We start from the raw sequence: 22,017 nt of genomic DNA, 5'->3' as shown, positions 1-22,017 counted from the left end.
AATGCAATTCTACGCCAAAGGTTCAAATTGGAGGCCACATTTGCAAGTCATGACCATTGGATGAATGAAGACCCATGTTGCAAAGTGCCACTTTTGGGCCTTTGGTGTAAAGCCCTAGACTATAAATAGAAAACTTGTCTTATTTTTCACTTTAGCTTGAATTTTGAAGAACTTGGAGTGTAATAGTTTGTTAGGTTATCATAATATAGTTTGTTTGATTGCATAATTCTAAGTGTGATTCTTAGTTGCAAAGTGAATTGTTTATTTCCATTGGAATCATATTGAGTTGCTCATTTGTGGTCTTCCAAATTTTGGTAATTCTTGAATTCCAAAGTGCTAAGGTTTATTGGTGGAAATCCCATTAGGAGGGTTTAGGTTTCACATACCTAAATTTGCCTATAGATTTTTTATCAATTGGGTCTAGTAGCTATCCAACTATCTTTGTTCCATTCCTAATCTTCCCCATTCCTATTTTCCTTTTTGTTGTTCTTTAAGTTTTTAGAGTTTCCTAGGTAGAATCTTATCCCCAGTTGTAAATGATGTGGCAAAAGGGTGGCTAGCTTGTGTATTTCTCTTCTAACAATGGCATCATGACCTGCAGCTCGGTATGAGTTGTAAATGTACAAACACCTGAACGTAAAAGTAAAAAACATCAGCTCAGTTAACAGGTTAAATAATAACAAAAAGAAAAACTATAAATACCTTTCAATGAACGGCACTACAATCAATATCCAATGATTTTCCTCTTTGATGTTGATAGGGATGAATACAAGATCCATTGTATGCCATGGCACATTTTCCAGCAGCCTGTGCCCGTTAATGTACTCACAAATTTTGGACTCCAATTTGGCAACACTATTACCCCTCTCGGTATTTGCAAATCCATGATGAATTTCATCAATTTTGGAGAAGAATATACAGCTAACGGTTGTGAATTTGTAACTGACATCATTGTCATACTTGCCTTTTTTTCGCAAGTAGTAAAATATTACATCAATATGCTGGAAAAAAAATGACTTAGGTTAATGTGATTCATTAACTCAGTTTACATCCAGATGTTTAGGATTTTTACTAACAATAATACGAATATAGAGAAATATGTTGTAAAAATATATACATAACAGATGTGTCACTATGTCGACATTAATCAGAAATATAGAGAAATATAATGAAATACGGTGAAATACAAAATTGCAGAAAGAATTAAGGATACTGAAATATAGATAAATATATTGCCATATAGAGAAATATAGCAAAACAATATACTGAAAGGGTAAGAAGTATGGGAAATATATCACCTCATCATTCCAAGCCTGACCATTCATGGATAAGGTGTAAAAACAGTTTTTGTTATCAACATATAAAACACCAAAATTGAAGGAAAAGTTGATGTCTTCAGGATCCAAAAGTTCCTTGTTCTTTTTGTAACGGCTTTCCTTGTCCTTTCTAAAAAAAATCAACAAACAATTTTTTCAATGTAAAAAGTTTAATTTCCTAAAAAATGAAAATATAAATTTAAAAGGTAAGTACGTTCAAACTTACTTCTTGTTGTGTCTAAAAAGCAGATCCTGCTTGAGCCAATTCCGGTATTGCTGAACCAGAGAATTATTGCACGGATCATTGATATTATTTCCAACAAATGGATGCTTCTTTTCAAAAATACAGGCTGGGGGACTTTCGGTAGCAGTTGATGCAGAGTCGTAATTCGTCATGTATGGTGCACTGAGGTATTTACTAGGTTTCACTATCCTAGTTGAACCAAAATCTGGTTTTTCAATCACTACTTCAGCATTAGCCACAGACTCTTGTATCACATTGTCAACCGACGTTATTGGCATAACAAAACCTTTTTTACCCGTTTGATGAAACCAGTAGTTCCTGATCCTTGTATTTGGCTCGATAACATCTCGTCAGGAACCAGCCATTGAGACTTAGTTATGGTGTCACTCACTGGGTTCGGTGTTGACTCCAAATTTGAATGTTCAGAGATGTCCGCGGCTTGTATTCCTAAATGAGCTTGTGGATTCTGAACTTCAAGCGGCAAGTCAACAAGCAAATCTGTGACCATTCCCTACCAAAAAACAAAAAAAAACAAAAAAAAAAAATATATATATATATATATATATATATATATATATATATATATATATAAATAGTGTAAAAATAGCAGAATTTTAAAAAGATATAAATTTATAATTTGTAAATTTACCTCTGCGGAGTTGAAAGATACTCCATCAAGCTGATTATTCTCTTCAGTTGAAGCTCTAAGTGTTTCTTCGCTAACATTGCCGCCAGTGACTCCAACAACCGGGACCTCACCATGTGACATGATTGAAACACCCTTGGAACACATTTCAAATAAAAAAAAATATTAACAGAAATATAAGGTTATAACATAAGAAAAAAAACAGTTCAGCTGGAATACAAAAATTAAGGGTATTGAAATATAGAGAATTGTATATATAATAAGAATAAATACAGAGAACATCTTTGAATATACAGTGAACTATAAAAACCAACTTGAATGAAAATGAAAATAACATAACTTTAAAAATAGTTTCCACCTAACAAGAATAAAATTACCTTTTCTGAATCATCAACATGTTTTGGTGGAGTTGTCTTAATGGCATAATCTTGATGTTTGTTTTGTTCAGGCGATGATTATACCCCACCTTCAGATGGTTGTACTAGCGCTTGACTATCAGCAGCCTTCTCAGCAGAATTGTTACCCTTTATTGCTTCAAAAACCTTCTTGAAGTTATCATCAATTAACTTGTGAAAATTTGTGATGTCAGTCCGAACATTTTTAAACTCACCAAATACATAATAGTTGAACATAAACAGTAAGTTAAGTGTTTAACAAACAGTATATAAATATACGTAATAGAATATTTTTTACTTAACCAAAAGACTTACAGATTCTTTGAACTCTTGGAAATCTTTCCTAATCAACAGCAGTTCATTTTTCGCATAGACGGTAGGGAAATCACGTTGACCCTTTAGAACACCTTTCGAAGTTGTGAGTGGTTCGGTGTGGACTTGTTGTTTGTTCGATGGGGAAGCTGAAATGGGAAGTTGTTTGCATCGTGTGTAACTTCGTATTCGTCAACTACCATATCTGCGTCATGTGTAACTTCATCAACCGTGTCAACAACATCAGGCAGTTGCATAGTCTCCAACTCACTGCTAGTGGGTATTATGTTTGAAAAGGAACACCTCTGAGGAACAAACAAGAGAAAGAGTTAATAAGTGTCTCATCTAAAAATTAACACTGACATAAGTAAAAATGAAAATACATAGAAATATATTGAAATATATGATAACAGGAAACTAACATATCTTAGATATGTGAAATATAGAGAAATATAACAAACCAAAAATCTGACAAGTACATCATTGATATACAAATGAAAACAGTAAGAAATGATTAACAATAAATGCTATGAAAAAACATAAAAGATAGAGTGTTCGAATATAACCGACTCTTGGCCAACTCTAAACAGTCCTTCCATCACGATATCGTATTTTGGCTGACCGTCATTGGTCCTCCAATTCAACATTCTTGGAATTGAATTTCGGGATTTAGCAGCAAGATAAGATGGAACTCTTGAGCAACACTCATATAGCCAAACTTGCATTGCAAGAGGCATCCCGTGAATCCTGTAATACTGTGTTGTGTTGGTATATTTCTTGTTGATGCTTTTGATCAAATCACGAAATGATTCTTTGCCCCAAGGATAATCAACATATCTTCTATCCTCAACAACTTCAAAATGAACTCTTGGTATGTTCGTTTTCTTTGGCTCACCGCAACATATATATATATATATATATATAAAGTACAGAATTGCAAACTTAAGCGCGTCCTCATCATTATCACCCCAACTCTTATTCTTAAAACAATCAATCAACTCCAATATTTTGACGTTACTTCTAGTTCCACCAAAATAAGTATCCATTAGCCTATTCTTTCTTTTCTCGTCGTAAGTAAATTGGCCTTCGTCAGCTACACGATTCAGCCCGCTAATAAGGGCAAATTCTCTCATTGAAAAACACAAAACAGTACCATTTATATCTAGAGTAAAGTAATCAAGAGTACTTTCATTGAGCTCTCTTACCATGAAGCACCTAAAAATCTGTGCTTGTACCTCGAGGTGCTGCATCCCGAGAAATTTTCCAAAAATTGTATTGGTAAACGCTTCTATCTGTGGATCAGTTAGATGACCCCTGATATCTTTGAACACATCGATGTTCGTGTACAGTTGCATCGATGGAGCCCCTTCGGAATGACGCTTAACATAAAATTTAGTTTCCTGAAATAAACAAGGCAACACTAACATTTAGACGGGGCACAAATAAATACAACGCAAACAAAACAACTAATGTGACATACCATACATTTAAATATATTGAAATACAGTGCACTACAGACCATATTCCACAAATGTCAACATGTATATACAAAAACAAAGTAAACAAACACCTCAAAAAAATTCTTTTAAATAAACATAAATATAGAGAAATACAACAAACAAATTGAAAAAAAATATACAAAAAGCAACTCAAAACCTTAGAAATATATTGAAATATACATTCAAATATTCTAAAAAAATATAGAAATATAGTTAAATATAAACAAAAATCGAAAAAACAACAATACTTGTTCATCCTTTCCCAGATCTACATTAGCATCAGAGGAATGCTTGAATCCATTTCTCTTCTTAGGTTGAGACACTTTGGAACCTTGTTTCACAGAAACATTAACTTTCGACTTGCTTGATTTTGGAACTTCAGTGCCTTTAATTTGGTGAATCCTTGAGGGATCGTTAATCTTCTTGCTTCTTAACTCAGCAGCAATTTTTGCTTTTGCAGATTCTCCTGCAATTGCATGTTGATGTTGAGATACCCCCAATGAAAAACTAGGACCATCATAATCTTTTACAGTACCTCATGTATTTCTTCTTGGAGTATCAATATCCGCCATTAAAATGCTGAATTAGAGCTTGTTGAAGATACTCTAACAATGACTGAAAATATTTTTAAAACAAATATTCAAAGAAAAGTGAAGGTAAAAACGATTACATTTATGAACAATTGAAGAGAAATACAACAAAGAACATAAAAAAAAATACTAAAAATTACCAAAATTAGTTACCTGTAGAGATTGGTAACTGATAAAGAAGAAGAAATCGTGCTAATTATGGTGAAGAATAATGGAGTAAAATACGGTTGAGAATTTAAGATGTGAGAGAAAAATATTTAAAAAAAAAAAAGATTGAGGGTAAGTGGGAGAGAGGAACCGTTTTTTTAGGGAAATACAGAGGAGTTACAAAAAAACGTTATAGATGGTAATTTGATAAATAATTAAGCTACCAAAAATAATTTAAAAGAAAAGGTAGTTATTACTAATAAATAAGTCTTAAATGTTGTTATGGGCTGTAAAAGTTCCTCCTTTTTTTCACTCATTTTTTTGTGTTTAAAATTGTTTTACGAAGCCCAACAATCACACCTTTTGTATTCTAACAGTCGCAGCTTTTTGTATTTTAAGCCCAAGAGTCCAACCTTTTTGGATTGGGTAAAGTACGTATATATACATATTAAAGAGAAATATTTACGAAATGTGACGATAATTTTCTATTTACAAAACATAACATTACAAATTCTATACAAAACATATTTTAAAAAAAAAAAAAAAAAAAAAAAAAATAATAAAATTTTTATTTTTATTTTTTAAAAAAAATCAATTTTTCGCTCAAAAATTTATATGAAATGTGTATATCTCGCTCAAGTCATAAAAAGTTCGCTACAAATTTAGTGTATGAAAAATGTATGAAATGTGTATATCTCGTTCAAAGCTTAAAAAATCCACTCAAAATTGTGTGTATGAAAAGGTATGAAATTTGTATCTCGCTTAAGGTTTAGAAATTCGCGCACATTTTCGTGTATAAAGTTCATGTCAGATTTCTGTAAAATTAATACGACTACAACAACATTGTATACAACTTTGATACAACATTCAAGACTTAAAATAATCACTCAATTTTTTTGTGTATGAAATGTGTATATCTTGCTCAAGGCTTAAAAAGTTCTCTCAAATTTTGTGTATGAAAAACACATAAAATGTGTATACCTCGATCAAGGCTTAAACATTACGCTCAAAATTTTATGTATGAGAATGGTATGAAATGTGTATATCTCACTCAAGACTTAGAATTTCATTCACACTTTTCGTATATAACGTTCATATTAGGTTTCTGAAAAATTAATACAACTACAACAACATTGTAACAACTTTCATACAATATTCAAGGCTTAAAATTTTCGCTCACAATTTTGTGTATGAAAACTATATTAAAAATTTCGCTCACATATAGATTTCATACAGCTTTGATACACAAAAATTTGAGATAATTTTTTAAGCCTTTGAGCAAAAAAAAAAATTAAAATAATTTTAAATTTTTTTTAAAAATAAATTATTTTCTGAAAAATAAATAAAAAACGAAAAATATATGAAAATTCATCATATTTCGTAAAATATCATTATGTTTTATAAATACAGAAAACTATCTATATATTTTATAATAAAAAGTCTTAAATAGGTAATCTATGTTCCCTTTTGGATTCTATGCGCGAGGGGTGTTGGTAGCCAGTCATCTAATCTTATTTGATTTGAAGACCAAAACATTCGGACACTAAAAGAAGACATTCAGATCTTTCACTTCGAGCGGACACATATGCTATGCAGAGCACTGAGTGCTGAGCTATGTACAAGGGACTTTCTTCCGCCAAAATATCTTTTTATGATAACAAGGTACCCGTAGTTGCTATTCTTTCTTTGGGTGCGCACAGGGTAAACTCTGCTCTGTACAATAGCTTGCAAACCACATAAAAGAGATAATTCGCACTAGGCAAGCCTTATGTGACGAGCTCAACCCAAAAAGCAAATTCCGTGTTGTAGGCAGGGGGTTTCGAACCTAAAGCCTCCATTATGAAAGCCCCACGCTCAACCAACTGAGCCACCTTGTGGGTTCTTCCGCCAAAATATCTTATACCATAAAGTTCACATGCCTTCAATAACTTTTTAACACCACAAACTTATTCATTGTGACAAGCCATAATCAGCTTCTTATTATATTCCAGTAAGTCCTCAAAACGACGAACCCATTGGCCTCCAATTCAACAGGCTCCACCATGTGATTATACGTCACAGGTACAAATAGCCTTCTTTGGACTTAGAAGAGAAGCGAATCTAAAATTGACGACACAGCTTCAAAATAAATTACGAAGGAAACAAAGCAGTATATTGAGTCTATAATACATATCCAATCAACGCTACTAATGACAGTCTTTTGGCAGTGTCTGCACCAATCCAGGGGAAAGGCGGGGCTACAGGGCTAAGTTGAGATTTGTGATACCTAAAAATAGGATGTCAAAAGCAAGGACAGTTTTATTTCATACTTTGCTGAACGAATGATATTCAACCTACTGCTCTCTTGGGATGGCAGTTACGACATATAAAAGGAGAGGTTTCGCACCTCTTGAGGTTGCTATAATCTAACAAACTTAGAAAGAAAAAAGAAACTGGAGGGACAGGACATAAATAACTATTGGAAGAATGATACAGATCGGACCTAAAGCTAAATAATGTACACCATCTGGGATTTCCTCCACAAATGTCAAGGGGCCAGTGCTGCAACAAGCTGCATTTTAGAGAATTAAAAGTTAAAATCATGAACAATACTAGAAGAGATAATTCGCAATATTGTAAGAAGACAAGACTTCACGAACTGACCAATGTAAATGTAAACTTGAAAGAACAAACAGGAAAGAAAGCTTGTTAACCTGGCAAGTGAAATGGAGCAAGGTACAAGTTTGCAGGGAAAATTTTCAACCACAAAATGATACATCTTTTTTTCCCGGAAAATGCCCAATAGGTGTACAAAGAGTCAATAAACTCATAAGAACACTTATCCAATTTTTGAAAGCTACCTTATGCTGGGAAAAAAGGTTTAAACTTCTACAAAATGATTATTTTTCTACCTTTGACCAGCTTTAATATAAGATAATTCTCCCTCCATCCTTATTGCTTTCCAATAAGCAAAAAGCCTTGACCATATCTTTCTAAATATGTTCTGCACATTTTAAAATGCAGTGCTCTTTCCTTTTAATTTTCTGAACATCTAAATTTTTTTCATAAGTCCATTTCATCGTAATCATATTTCATACTGGAATATGATGAATTTGACTTCTGAATAAAAAAAGATTTTTAACTTTTAGCTTAGTGTAAGGGTAGATTAATAGGGCACAATGATGAAGGAAGCTAGATATTTTAACTTAATAGGGCACCCAAAATGATGAAGGAAGGATATCCTTGATTAGAAGGGTACGGGACTCCTTTTCCTACGCAATTTCCTACGATAGGGTAAGGATGAATTGGAAAGGAAAGGAAACACTATTTTACCCACAAAACATAAGCGGCAACAAAAAATATCACAAGCACGACGAGATTGATGCAGTTGAAACGAGCGACTGTTTGATAAATAGATTATAATATCATTACTTAATACAGCAAGTTGAATAAAGTAACTACGAAATGCAATCTACCTATATAATTAGGTCGAGACCATACATCTGTTATTTGGATTTAATGCATGCATACCCACCTTTCCCTGGCCCACTCAACCAGTTAATAAAGGAGGGGGGAGGGAAGCAGAACAGGCAATAAAGAGACCCGAAATTATCCGTTATTACCAAAGAAAGATAGCAAAAAAATCAAAACAGATGCGCCACATCTCACTTACCTGATAAAAGCCACCAGCCAATAGCAGTTGCAATAGACAGACAATTTTAATCTGACCCCTGTCAACAAGAGACATCACGAAATAGCCCTTTTGATTCATCATAAATCCATCTGCATAAAAGAGATGACAAAGTCACATACATTTCAAATAAGATATCTGGAACTAGGGGATCTCGCATGTGCCAATGCTTATAGATTTTTATAAAAAACCGCTGCATATAATCAATTCTTTATTCAAAAATCTGAAGTGTTCGATGCAGTGTTATTAAAAGTGCTCGCTTCAGCGCTTAAAGCGTGAAGTGAGGGGAGGCGACAGGTCAAGCGCTTATGTTCCTTGAAGCGAGGCGAAATCAGAGAAGCGCTTGCTTCAGCAGTAGAAGCGAGAAGCGAGGCGATGTCAGGCGTGATGCATTGCTTTTGCCAAAAAAAAAAAAAAAAAAAGGAGAAAAAAAAAACGAGATTTTTGGAAATTTAATTGAAATAAGGGTTAATTTTAGGTCTAATTTTAGAACAATTGCTACAGACTTACGCATCGTCTTCGCTGCTCTTCTTCTCCTCCAATTCTAGGGTTACAAGGTAAGTTCTCTTCTGCTTCTCTTATCTTCCACTATGCTTTTCTCTTCTCCTCTTTTTTCAACTTTTTCTCTTCTTTTCTCCTCTATTTTCTATTCCCTTTCTCTTCTCCTCTCTTCTCAGTTCTTTTTATCTCTTCTCTTCTCTACTCCTCTTTTTCGATTTGTTTTTCTTTTCTCCTCTGTTAGTTTACTGTAGGCTTTTTCTTGTTATCTGTTTCTCTGTTTTTGTCAAGCTTTTTTATCGAGTTCTAGTATCTATTATTTACTTTGTAATTTAAAAATTGAAAGATTTACTTAATATGTTATTTCCATCGAGTTCTTGGTTATTTATCTATGCAAATTTAATATTTTTTTATCTTTGTATAAAATTGGGCTTCAGTTGAAAAATGTGTGCGCTTCGGTGAAGCTAGCAATCTTTGTTTTTCAAATCTCGCTTTCCACAATCTTGGTTTCTCACTTGTTGTTTGTGGATGACATCTTGGTTTTGTGATGCATCGGAGACCCGGATGGATTATTTAGGCAAGTTCTTACTTCTTACTTGGTTTCAGGAGGTGTCAGGTCTTAAAATCAAATTGAGGAAATGTGAGATTATTCCAGTTGGGTAACATTATGTCACTCGCTCAAGTTTTAAATTGCAGGATTGGAGCTCTCCCGACTACCTATCTTGGAGTACCTCTAGGCGCTTCAAATGGTGTGGAACCCGGTTCTTCAGAGAGTTGAGAAGAGATTAGCAGGGCAGCAAAAAAGATATTTATCTAAAGGCGGAACAAAAGTGCTTATCAAGAGTGCATTATCGAGCATCTCCACTTATTACATGTCTTTGTTTCATGCTCCAATTTCAATCACAAGGAAGTTGGAAAAGATTCAGAGAAACTTCTTTGGAACGCGGTGGATGGGGCAAAGAAGTTCCACTTGGTGAGTTGTGAGACTGTTACATCTCCTGAAAAGTGGGGTGGTCTTGGAATCAAAGATTTACAAGTTTTTAATAAGGCTTTGATGGGTAAATGGCTTCGGAGGTACGGGGTGGAGGTACGAGCTTTGTGGAGAGGGGCAATAGTCGACAAGTATGGGGTAATGGAAGGGAAATGGAGAACTAGAGATGTCACTTTGCTTTTTGGGTGTGGTCTGCGAAGGAATATCATGACGGGATGGGATTATTTTTGTGAAAATATCTCATTTAAGGTCGGATATGGGAAGATAGTGTAAGTTGGGGACATAGGCGGTGAGGGATTTTGTATTGAAAGATAAATCCATAGTTTGTACAGTATATCTTGCCAAAGAGACTTGACGATTCCGCAAATTAGGGGGACACAAGGTGGAGAGATATTTTGAGATTTAAGATTTGGAAGAGTTTTTCAAGATAGGGAAGTAACTGAGTTTCAAAGATTGGTTGCCCTTCTACACAGGCAAGCCACTTCGGTTGAAAACTCAGATGCTTGGTGTTGGGGTTTGGGAAATATTGGAGTGTTCTCACTTCTCTGTTAGGTTTTTTATGATAAACCTTTGATTAAGGAGTGTTTTTCAATATAGTGTTATATGGATCCCTAAGGCACCGAGGAAGGTGTGCTTTTCACTTGGTTTGCTGCTAGGGGGGGTGATTTTGACGGCGGGAAGTCTTAGAATGAGGAAGGTCGTCTGCGTCAGTTGGTGCTTCATGTGTAAGGAGGCGGTTGAGGACGTGGATCATCTTCTTCTACATTGTGGGCTAACTATGAGGCTATGGTGGCACATGTTTAGGTGGTTTGGCACTCCATGGGTAATGCCAAAAACAGTGAGATTTGATGTTTAGCTGGAAGAGCGGGAGGATGAGGAGAAGATGTAAAGCTTAGAATGTGGTTCCACTTGCTTTAATGTGGGCTGTTTGAAGAGAGAGAAATAGGAGAGCTTTTGAAGGAGTAGAGTCAAGCTTTTCTCAGTTGAGTAGTAGTCTCCGATCTCTTATTTTCTTTTGGTGCACCAATAGAGTTCCTAATTGTATAGATGATTGGGTGGAGTTTGTAGAGAATCATATCGTTTTGTAGATATTTTACCTTTTGGTATACCCCTTGTATAAGGCCAATTTTTGGCCATGTTTATGAACGAAAATATGTTTACCTGATTAAAAAAAAATCTTACTTTCTCTTGATATGCTAAAACCCACCCAGCAAACCTCCAGTCCAGCAGTCAACAGAGGCCCTTTTTGCAGTTCGCACCCTTGATGACTCAAACTACCAACCTCGTGGTTGAAAGTGGAGTGTTGCTGCCACTAGAGCAACCTCATTTATGAAGTGTAATTTATTTACAAAGTTGATTCCAGCATTCTAATGGTTTGCTATCGAATCACTCATAATCAACTTCGAAGATGATATTAATATCTAACCACCTAAGTTGCTCAGACTCTCCAAAATTGTTGCCGCACCCATGTCGGATCCTCCAAAAATGCACTACTTTTAGATGATCTGACACGCACCAGTCGACATTTTTGAAGAGTCCGAGCAACATAGCCAACCACCAATTAATGAAACAATGAGTAAAAAGTTAAATTTCTACTTGCTCCGTTAAGATTCAAACACACATTTCAACTCACTGTAAATGTCTCAAATCTAAGTTAAACCGAGAAGAAGAAGCAAATGTATGATGTACAAGCACTATTTAGTAATTACTCCACTGCTAGAAGGAGAAGTGCAAATGCAAAATGTTCAACATACTTGCATATGTAAAGAGGCTGTGATACATCAGTAGACCCTTTTGCTAGGCGAGCTCTCCTCTCACTTTCTTCAGTAAACTTTCGTGGAGGATGTACTTCACACGGACCTTGTATCAAGCCGGCCATTACTATGCTACTATAAGTAGATAAATAAACCTGTAAAGGCAAGCAGTGATACATAAGGTTCTACAGCATGGAATGTCTATTATCTCTTGCATGCTAAATTTATCACGGAGCAGGATATATAAAGATGCAGGATGGTTAGCTATATGTGATGCATTTTCTGCAAGATGTTGTAGCTTTAATGAATTAATTGTAGTCACATGTAACCCGCTTTTATAATTCAATACCTTGTTCAAGTAGTTTACCATAAAATATGTTGAATGGATTCTTGTAGGACAAAAATGTCTCAAAAGCATCATAAAGATGCACTCAAGAACAGACAACCAAAAAAAGGCGTGTTTTTTCCTTACAGATTAAAAAAGGGCCTGCTTGCAGTGAAAACAAGAATCTCTAAATATTTTTAGAATATTTGCCACACCTAGAAATTATGAGGATATTTTCCTTCCAATAGATGATGGAATTTACAAGCAGCAGCAAGAAAGAGTTAGCCCCTGAATAGTGTGACCTTCTAAATGCTTCCTAAGGGGCTAACAAAATCAAAAAATAAACAAAATTATTTACGGAAAAATCGTTACTTCGGCAACAAATGTTTGTGAGATATCTATATTTCAGAAGGTGGATAAGAGTTCCCTTCGAAACATCTGATAATTCCTTCTAAGCCAAAGGCACCAAAACATAGAGGCTGGAACGATCTGCCAGATTTTTCCAGTAGACTTGGTTGGTCAGTGTTTTGGTCAATCCATGCTTTATTTTATTGTCCTGAAACATGGACAGCAAAGTCTGCAAGTGTGGTTTACAAATAGTTGGAAGTCGTTCGGAAAAGTTTCTGAATAGCTTATCCTTCGAGCTGCATCCTACTTGGTTGCTAAGTAATTTCCCCTAGTAAGGCTTATGTTATTCCAACATTAGTTGGAAGAAGAATATTTCAGATATTCTTATGTGATCCTGTCTGCATCTCTCTGCTCCTCTCCCTCTTCTCAACCTTCTTAGTCCTAAAGCAACTCTTAATTTCTGCACTTTTTCCTAGTTCATCCAGTCTCAAAACATCACCATCTCCCTAATTCATCACTCCTCCCAAAGTTTCATCAGTTTAAGCCAAGATTAGAGAACCCTTTTCTCCCAGATGTCGAGGTTATGTAGGATATCATATCCTTTAATATTAAAGTGTATTTGAGAAATATGGATCGCATCGGAATTTTTACAGATTGAATTAAACAGATAAATTTTCATTCATGAAATGCCCCTTGGCAAATTTTACAAAATTTCGCCAGGTAAAATACACAACAAACTTTCAGAACACAAATTCAACAAGCCAAGATATATATTAAAAATAAAGGGTAATGTAGAGCCATAGGGGGAAAGGAATCAGAAGAAACATGGTTTGAGATGATTTTAAATGGAGTAACATGGACAGTGAGGATTCAGCTAGCAGACCTCAACATGTTCAGGACTAAGGCATAGTTATTAAATTTATTCACAGTGCATGATGATGACAAGAAAAGACCAAATAACCATGAATTTCTATCCCTAGTCATAGCAATTACACCAAAAGACAGAATGCAAAATTTAATTAGTTACTTACCTCATTATTGTTCTCCAAGCATGGGCGGCCTACAGACTGTGGTAATTCACGTGCAAAGTAACATTGATTGACAGTAACCCACTTTGTTCCCGCTTTTTTGTCCTCCCACATAGCCTGCAGGTAAAAAGTTGAGGCTTCTCCAGATGAATCACGTGGATACATATCAAGAGAGAGTAATATGTGGTATCAAGACTACCGAGTACATAATTATGCATAACCTGTCATATTTGCTATGCTCATAAAGAGTAAGAGAAAAATATTACAGAATAGTCTATTCAGAAATAGCATTAGAAGAAACACTGCAACTAGTCACACTTAAGGAAAGACAAGCACAAATTTGCACAAACCCAATGACAGACTAAAAGTTCATATCTTTATACTTCTTCCTTCCATTATATATGACAGTATTGACAGGACACAGCCTTTAAGATGTCATGAAACTTTGCCCTAGGGCTTTCGTCTAGCAGTAAGAGCAGAACTTGTAATGTGCCGGTTAGATGCACATCACGGGCTCGAGTCCTGCCTCATTATCCACCGAGTTTCGAAATCATGCACGACGGACTCCCAGGGATTTCTCGGTTATCCCAAATAAAAAGGATGTCCTGTGACTTATATGCAATATTAGTAATAGTATAAGAAAATATTATATAATGGTTAAAAAGTTAGGTTCATGGCAAATATCAGAACTATAAAACTTGAATAGTTAAATAACTTTGATTTCATACATGTTGTTAAAAAGTTATAAAATAATATAATTAGTGGAATGGTGTCAAAACATGTTGAAACGTCCCAAAATAGGAGTCACAATAACTGGAAAAGGAGGCAGTAAAAGATATCTTGAATCTGAACAAGCGTAATGCTAGGACTTGGAGGTGAAAACTTGTTAACTTGCACACAAATGCTAAACCTGCAAAAGTCAATGACATAGTTCCATGGGGAAATAATCTCAGTATTGAACCTAGTCCACATACAATTCAGAGTGATTATAACACCACCCCCCAAATAAATTCTAACGTTGGTACAACTAATGCTCAATATTTCATTAACAAACAATGTTATCGTTGTTCGTACACCCAAGACAGTGGCAATAAGCTCAGTAGCTTTTACTTGAATCAGCCAAAATATTGCAAACACTGCTAAAATATATATATATATATATATATATATATATATATATATATATATATATATATATATATATATATTAAAAAAAAAGGGTAACTCATAGTTTCTTCTTCTTTCTTTTTTTCTTTGGGGGTAATCTGACGAAGTGAAGTCTTACCAGAAGCTTTGAAGGAATCAATCTCTCATTCTCAAAACGGATAAGAGCATAGTCCTGAACACTATATATGAATCCATTAATGCGGCAAGATTGATAATAATACTTGTCATCTGCAACTTGAAGAACATTCCCGATCCAATCAACATTTTGAACATGATCCGATGATGAGCTACTACACTCAGCATCCACACTGGTGGCAGTTTCAGCCTGATTAATTTGTTTAACAGCTTGCTCTTCTTTTTTAGATTCATTACTTGAACTGCTACCTACATTTCCTCTAGCACTGGATCCCCTACCATCGCTCGCCAGGGGTTGGGTTTCATGAAACTGCTTTGATGGCATCTCAGCTGTGTTTACCACTGCTGCATGGTCATTTGTTTGCAGGTGATTAAGAGCTTGTGAGGGATCCGATGAACGGCAAACTGTTTCAAGTTTTACAGGAGCCTCAGGTTTCAACTCAACCACTTTCTCATCACAAGATCTATCAACTGATGAACCAGCAGACGCAGAAAGATGCTGACCACCAGAAGATCCTGTCTGATTATTTGAACAGGATATCATGAAATCTTTACTCGCCATATTTTCTTTACCCGACACGATAATATTTCCTCCCATTTCTTTGTCAATTTCCATCTTTGACTCAGATGGTAGATTCCTATCGTTATTTACCATAGTAACAGGAGGAGCGTTCTTCAAAGGAGCCTTTCCATTTGCTATTATCTTCTGTTGAATGACCTTCTCATCTAGACCAGAAGCTCTTTTATCAGGTGATGATTGAACAGCTGATGCAATTGTAGATATTTTAGAGGCATTGATATTCCTCATAACACGACCATATTTAGGAGGCAGGGGTTTTCCATTGGTCATCGACAAGCACCTTCCACAATGCCATTCCCCTCTAGGAACTCCTTTTTGATGTGTCTTCTGGAGACATTTTAAGTGGTACCCTTTCTCACAAGCATCACAAACCAGAACATTATCAACCTCATTTATCGTTGACGTGCACATTTCGCAACTCAAATACTTACTCATATAATCGCGAGATGGCGAAGTCCAGGCAAGCCGCTGAGAGAAGCGTGGTTGTACAAACTTCTGAACAATCTTGCCAATTTCAGCATGAGTATTGCTCAAAGGAGGAGACTGGACAAAGCTCCTCCCTTGTAAATGTGCGTGTGTAGTTGGTGGATTTCCAGCTGTGGTCTGAGTGATAAATGGCCTAGATGCTGTCATTTGTGGTGCCATACCTGATTTGACACTAGCTCCTCCCTCAACTTTAAGAGTAGTCTGCGCTGTCACCCTGTTATCTGGTCCACGTTTAGCTGCTGGAACTGACGCAGGATGCACCGACCAGGTTGGAGTTCTAACAGCTGAGTGATCTCCAGAAGTTGCTGCAAAAAAAAAAAAAAAAAAATAGGCTTGTGATGGTTCGGGCCAACATTAAGAATAAAAAGCTCAAAATCCAACAAATAACTTGATAGAAACACCAATTTCCTCATAGCGAGACCAGAATACTAAATTTCTTTATATGCATCTAACTACAAAGAAATGTGACAAGAATTAATAAATGAATTAAAGGTAGAATGAGATGGCCTCATGTGCTGATATAAATGGTGATATTTAACATTTTGAATCAATTTCTAGAATGAGAAAATAAGGATGCAGATCAGTATGCATGCTTATTTAGAAAATCACGTAGCATGCCCTTTTTTAACTTGTTTGATGCGTAGTCCAAGAATGAGACCAAGTAAAGCAACTGTAGTACCACCCCAAGCTACCTCCATATTTATATCCACGATTAATATGGATAAGAGTTCCCCCATATGGGAAGTCAAAAGACAAATCCAGGACAAATCCTAAGCACTTTCGGCAGTTAAGAGGAACGTATTTTTGTTACCTTGAACTTGCAACATATGGGAAGATCCATTTGGTCGTCCATCCATTCTGAGATTTGACCTTTCAACTCTGGGCAATGCAACGAGAGAAGAATCTCTAACTGGATTACCAGAGACCACTCCACTAGAACTTACTGGCCTGACCTCACTGGTAGGCAGCTGATAAGGTAATGGCGCAGAACTTGCCGGAGTTCCATGAACCAAAGGTACAGGTTGGAAGATTCCGGAGGGATTTATCACATGACTTGCTTTGTCAGGAGGAAACTTACGAACATGTGATGGACCACGGTTTTCAATTGGTGTAGCCATATTAGCTTGAGGCCGTTGAGATGCATACGCGGCAGCGGGTACAGAAAATTCCTCAGTTCTTTCCAACTAAAAGCACAAGGAGAAAGACAAAGTAGAGCTCGATAAGATGCATAGGCCACAATCCAATGAAATCGATATCACATTGGTTATATTGGAACTAGAATCCCTTAAATTGCCAGATTTTTCAATTGAAGAACAGTGAATATAATTTCCAATTTCAAACTCAAGTTGTACATGCACTTTATATATTCCCTATCACTCAAAATTTCAAATTTATAAGTCATCTCTGACGTCTTATTATGGTAGGAATATCTAAACCATAAGTGTAAAATTATTAAAAATGTTAATTAAATCCCTACAGTTGGAAAGAAGATCACAAGCTCCAACTCCATTACATTGCTATGCGAAACATTTGGGCAATCATTTTTTCCCCAAAAGGTTCATTATTAACAAATGAGAACACGAATACGAATCTACTACTAATTCAAAAGAACAGGCAAGCCTATGCACTCAAAGTACTTTCTGCACATAAATTCATTTTGATTCTATCAGAATTTACATTGCCCGTCGAAAAAGTAAACAAGACTCGAATACTTGAACTAAATAACCTTGTCTCCCCCCCCCCCCCCCCCAAAAAAAAAAAGGAAACAAGAAGTTGACCTACCTTTTCTTTGGCTATCAATAACTTCTCAGCAATGGACATTTTGGGAGGGCGAAACCCTAGCCTTTGTTCCTTCAACTTATTAAGACCAAGATCCTCAATGACAGCACCAAAAGCATCTCTCGGAAACACATCTTTGGGCGCAAAATTTTGGCATACCACAGCCAATTTTTCCCTTGCCTCTGCGATCATTTCCTTCTCGGCAGCAGTAGGAACCTTACCTCCTCTTATCTTCCCCATAGCAGCAAGTATAAGCACCGTTTCAGCAACCTGATACAAAAAATGAAGGAATCAAATCACAAAATCAACACAGAAGAAGCGAAGTTAGAAGAACAGGGAAATTGAGAGAGACTAGAAAGTTCTTTTTACAGTTATCGAAACTCGAGCTATCTGAATAATGGATTTAGGGGTGAAGATCCCTACTATAATTCTTACATGTATGATACTCAATATAGTTGGAATGATCACATTAATAGTTGCATTCATAATTATCTTCTTCAGTCTCAAATTTGTATAGATACTTCCATTATAAGTGGTGGTGAGAATTGTGGTGACGGTTACATTTACAGGAGAATTCAGAAAGGGGAAAATGAGAGAGTAGGAGCCTGTTTGGATGGGCTTATGCCTATAAGCTGCAAATAGCTTATAAGCTAAAAAAAATAAGTTGGGGTAGGCCAACTTATTTTTTTTGGCTTATAAGCTGTTTTCAGCTTATAAGCTGCTTTAGATAAGCTAAGTCAAATGGGCCCAATTATTTTTTTGAGCTTATTTTAAGCACAAAATGACTTTAAGTTGGCCAGCCAAACACTCAAAAAAGCTGAAAACAGCTTATAAGCAACTTATAATCCAATCCAAACGGGCTCTAGATTCAATTACTCCCTCTGTTTCAATTTGTTTGCCTTACTTTCCTTTTTAGTCAGTTTCAAAAAGAATGTCTCTTTCTTTCTCTTTTTTTTTACAACTCTTTAGTTCCAACTTTTCACATGGCATGTTTAAGACCACACAATTAAAGGATATTTTGGAACATTCTACGTATCTTTAATTTAAGATCACAAGATTCAAAAGTAAACTCCGTGTCAAGTCAAAACCAGATAACAAATTGAAACGGAGGGAGTATATCACATAAAGCATGCCTTCAATCCTTACATTGCTCCTACTTACTATCTATTTGGATAGTTGTTACATAATGTTCATAATGCATCATATTATATTGTATTGTATTGTCTTCTTTTGATGAAGACGCAATCACACCAAATCGGTAGTTACATAAAAATGGGACTTTTCGATGCAATACAATAAAATTAAAGTAACAACCAAAACATACATTGTATTTAAACTAACAAACACAATACAACATAAAAAGGTAACAACCATCCAAACAAGCTGTTAACGAAAATACAGTAAAATAGAAAATGAAATGCAGTAATTCAAATTGTATCACAAACCTTCTTTGTATTCCCAATCACATTACCCCTCGCCTTCTTCGAAACCGTTCCTTCCAATTCCACCTCATCAACCTTCCTCTTCTCTCCCACACCGTCAGATCTGATCTCCGGTTGAATCTCAACCGTAGAATCCATCATCAAACCCTAAGCAACGAAAACGACTCCGTTTGAAGAAATTCAATGTGAATTCTACTCCGACTGAATCAGTATAAATATCCTCGAGAGACCTGCGAAAACGAGAGAAAAATGAAGCCATAGAGGAAAGAGGAGAATTAGAAACCCTAGAGAGGAAAAAAGAAGAGAGATATGAAGAAAGGGAGTGAATGTGAGAAATAAGGGGGGGATTAAAACTTATATACCTTTTGGCGGGTTAATTGAAGGAGAAAGGAAGAGCCTCTCTTTGGGTGGTGTAATTTGTGAAGTGTGCAATGTAAGTGAGTATGTGTGTGTGTGAGAGAGAAAGGTTTACAACCTCGCAGCAGCAAAGTCTTTCGTTTTTTTGTTTCTAGAGAGAGAAACAGATAGCGGGTCTTTGAACCCGGGTTAGTGTCTTCTTTTTAAAACCTATTTTTTCTATTCACTCCTGTCACGTTTATAAGAGCCATATATTTACCTAAATTACATACAATTTCAATATTTAATTGGGTTGAACATTATTTACACTTCTAATTTTGCTTCAAAAATTAAATTTTATTGAATACATCTTCCTATTATACCTCAATTTATTTGTTTAAATATCTAATTTACCATCTATATTATCAACATTTGTCTATGTTTTTTTTTTGACTTTTTTAATATGATGTTTTTTTTTCAAATTTTATATTATGGACTTATCTATATAAATAGATCTTATTCTCAGTATTAAATAATCAAAAAATATTCATCAAGAGAATAAGTTAATGGCATTGAATAAGAAAAAAAATGAGCAGAATAAATAATTTACTCATATTTAGTAATTTTATTAAAGGCAATTGAAATTAGAAATCTATTTATAGCCTGTTTGGTCAAGCTTATTTTCCCCCCAAAAGTACTTATTTGAAAAAAAGTGAGGTGTTTGGCCAAGCTTTTGGGAGAAAATAAGTGCTTCTCGGGAGTAGCAGAAGCAGTTTTTCAGAAGCTAAAAAAATTGTTTTTGCCCAAAAGCACTATTTTTAAAATTACTTTTGAGAAAAATACAAATAGAAACACTTTTTAAAAGCTTGGCCAAACACTAATTGCTGTTCAAAAGTGCTTTTTTAAATAATTGGCCAAACACAAACTGTTTTTTGCCAAAAGTGCTTTTTTGAAAAGTACTTTTTAAAAAAAGAACTTTTAAAATAAGCTGATTTTAGAAGATTAGTCAAACAGGTTATTACATGATTGAGAATAATAGAGGTGAGATCTTTATAAACATACAGTCAAGGAAGGTAATATAAAAATAAATAATTAAAAATGGAGGCTATTTTATAACATCTTCCTAAAATATTATCTAATTATATTTTAAATTATAAATTAAAGAATATCTCATTAATGATAACTAATACTAAAAAGTGTGTGTGTGTAAACAGCACGTAGGCATAGAGCTAAAGGGAGGCAAGGGGTTCAATTTATTCCCCTCATGACTGGAAAACTGGACAAGGCATATATATAAATTGTTGTATTTTTTGATATAAGTGAAGATGCTAGTATAGTGATTTAGGGGTACAAGGTCACAAATTCAAATTCTAAGTATGATACAGGGGTTCAAAAGTTGTTGTCGAAACATCAGGATGGCAAGTATGAGCAATGACCACCACTAGTGACACCAAACAAGGTAAAGGCAATGGAATATAGCAATGAAGAGTTGAAAGAGAGAGATTGCACCTCAAGTTTCTACAAGGGCATTTTCGAAAGCGAACAGGATCAGTTGGTTAGTGTGTCGATGATTTTTGAAAAATCCATTAAACTGACTGAATCATATTGTACCGTACTGAACTGACTTTTAAGTTCTTTTTACTAAAATCAAATGTTTCAATATAAATTTATAACTGTATCTTATAATTAGGATTGGTTTTTTATTTTATGAAAAATACCAAACTGAATAAATATACATGTAGAAAATATATTTTATGTATCAAAAATTATAATAAATAGCAATAGATATTTTAACCTTAGACTTTGCCTTGGATGAATTTAAATGGAGAGAGCTATAATTAAAACTTAAACCTACTCTACCCTAATGAAATAAAATACATAAAGTCTCGAACACTACTACATGGCAATATCATCAACTACATGGCAATATTACAAATTCTTAAACTAAAATATTATTCTTCTTTCTTGCTGCACTAGACTTATATGAAAATTAATTTATGTAGTTATAGTTTTCAATAATTTTTTATAATAATAATATTCTTTAAACACCAATTATTATGTCTTGATACAATATGCGGCTTGCTGCCTTGCTAATATTTATTTTATAGTGTAGTGTGATCCTTATAAGTTATACGTATATGTCGTTGTATTTGTGAGGTTCATCAATAATATTAGTGTATTTCAGGTTATTTCTTCCATCACTTTTTAATACTTTACTTCTATTTTTTTATATTGTATTAGTTGATTTTAAAAAAAAAATGAAAATTAACCAAATCGTACCGATACCGAAAAAAAACCGATATGATTGACAATTTTAAAAAGTCTAATT

General features: G+C 34.9%; 1 protein-coding gene across 2 annotated transcripts; it reads right to left on the bottom strand.

The window, feature by feature from the left end:
- Positions 1 to 7,393: 7,393 nt before the first annotated feature.
- LOC132636315 (uncharacterized) lies at positions 7,394 to 19,905 on the bottom strand. Of its 2 annotated transcripts, XM_060353129.1 has the most exons (9): positions 19,715 to 19,905; positions 19,356 to 19,582; positions 17,914 to 18,180; positions 16,943 to 17,315; positions 15,049 to 16,436; positions 13,767 to 13,880; positions 12,063 to 12,217; positions 8,802 to 8,911; positions 7,394 to 7,700 (listed from the first exon to the last, which is right to left on the bottom strand). In XM_060353129.1, exons 2-8 carry the CDS (start codon positions 19,491 to 19,493, stop codon positions 8,863 to 8,865), a joined length of 2,484 nt encoding a protein of 827 aa, XP_060209112.1. In that variant the 5' UTR covers positions 19,494 to 19,582; positions 19,715 to 19,905; the 3' UTR covers positions 7,394 to 7,700; positions 8,802 to 8,862. The 2 variants fall into 2 exon arrangements, with proteins under 2 accessions (XP_060209112.1, XP_060209113.1); XM_060353130.1 differs by lacking the exon at positions 19,715 to 19,905 and having other exon boundaries at positions 19,356 to 19,687.
- Between the last annotated feature and the right edge of the window lie 2,112 nt (positions 19,906 to 22,017).

This window comes from Lycium barbarum, chromosome 4 (assembly GCF_019175385.1).
Source record: "Lycium barbarum isolate Lr01 chromosome 4, ASM1917538v2, whole genome shotgun sequence".
NCBI classification, from domain to species: domain Eukaryota; kingdom Viridiplantae; phylum Streptophyta; class Magnoliopsida; order Solanales; family Solanaceae; genus Lycium; species Lycium barbarum.
The sequence above is the reverse complement of the archived record's forward strand: the minus strand, read 5'-3'. Positions and strand labels throughout refer to the sequence as shown.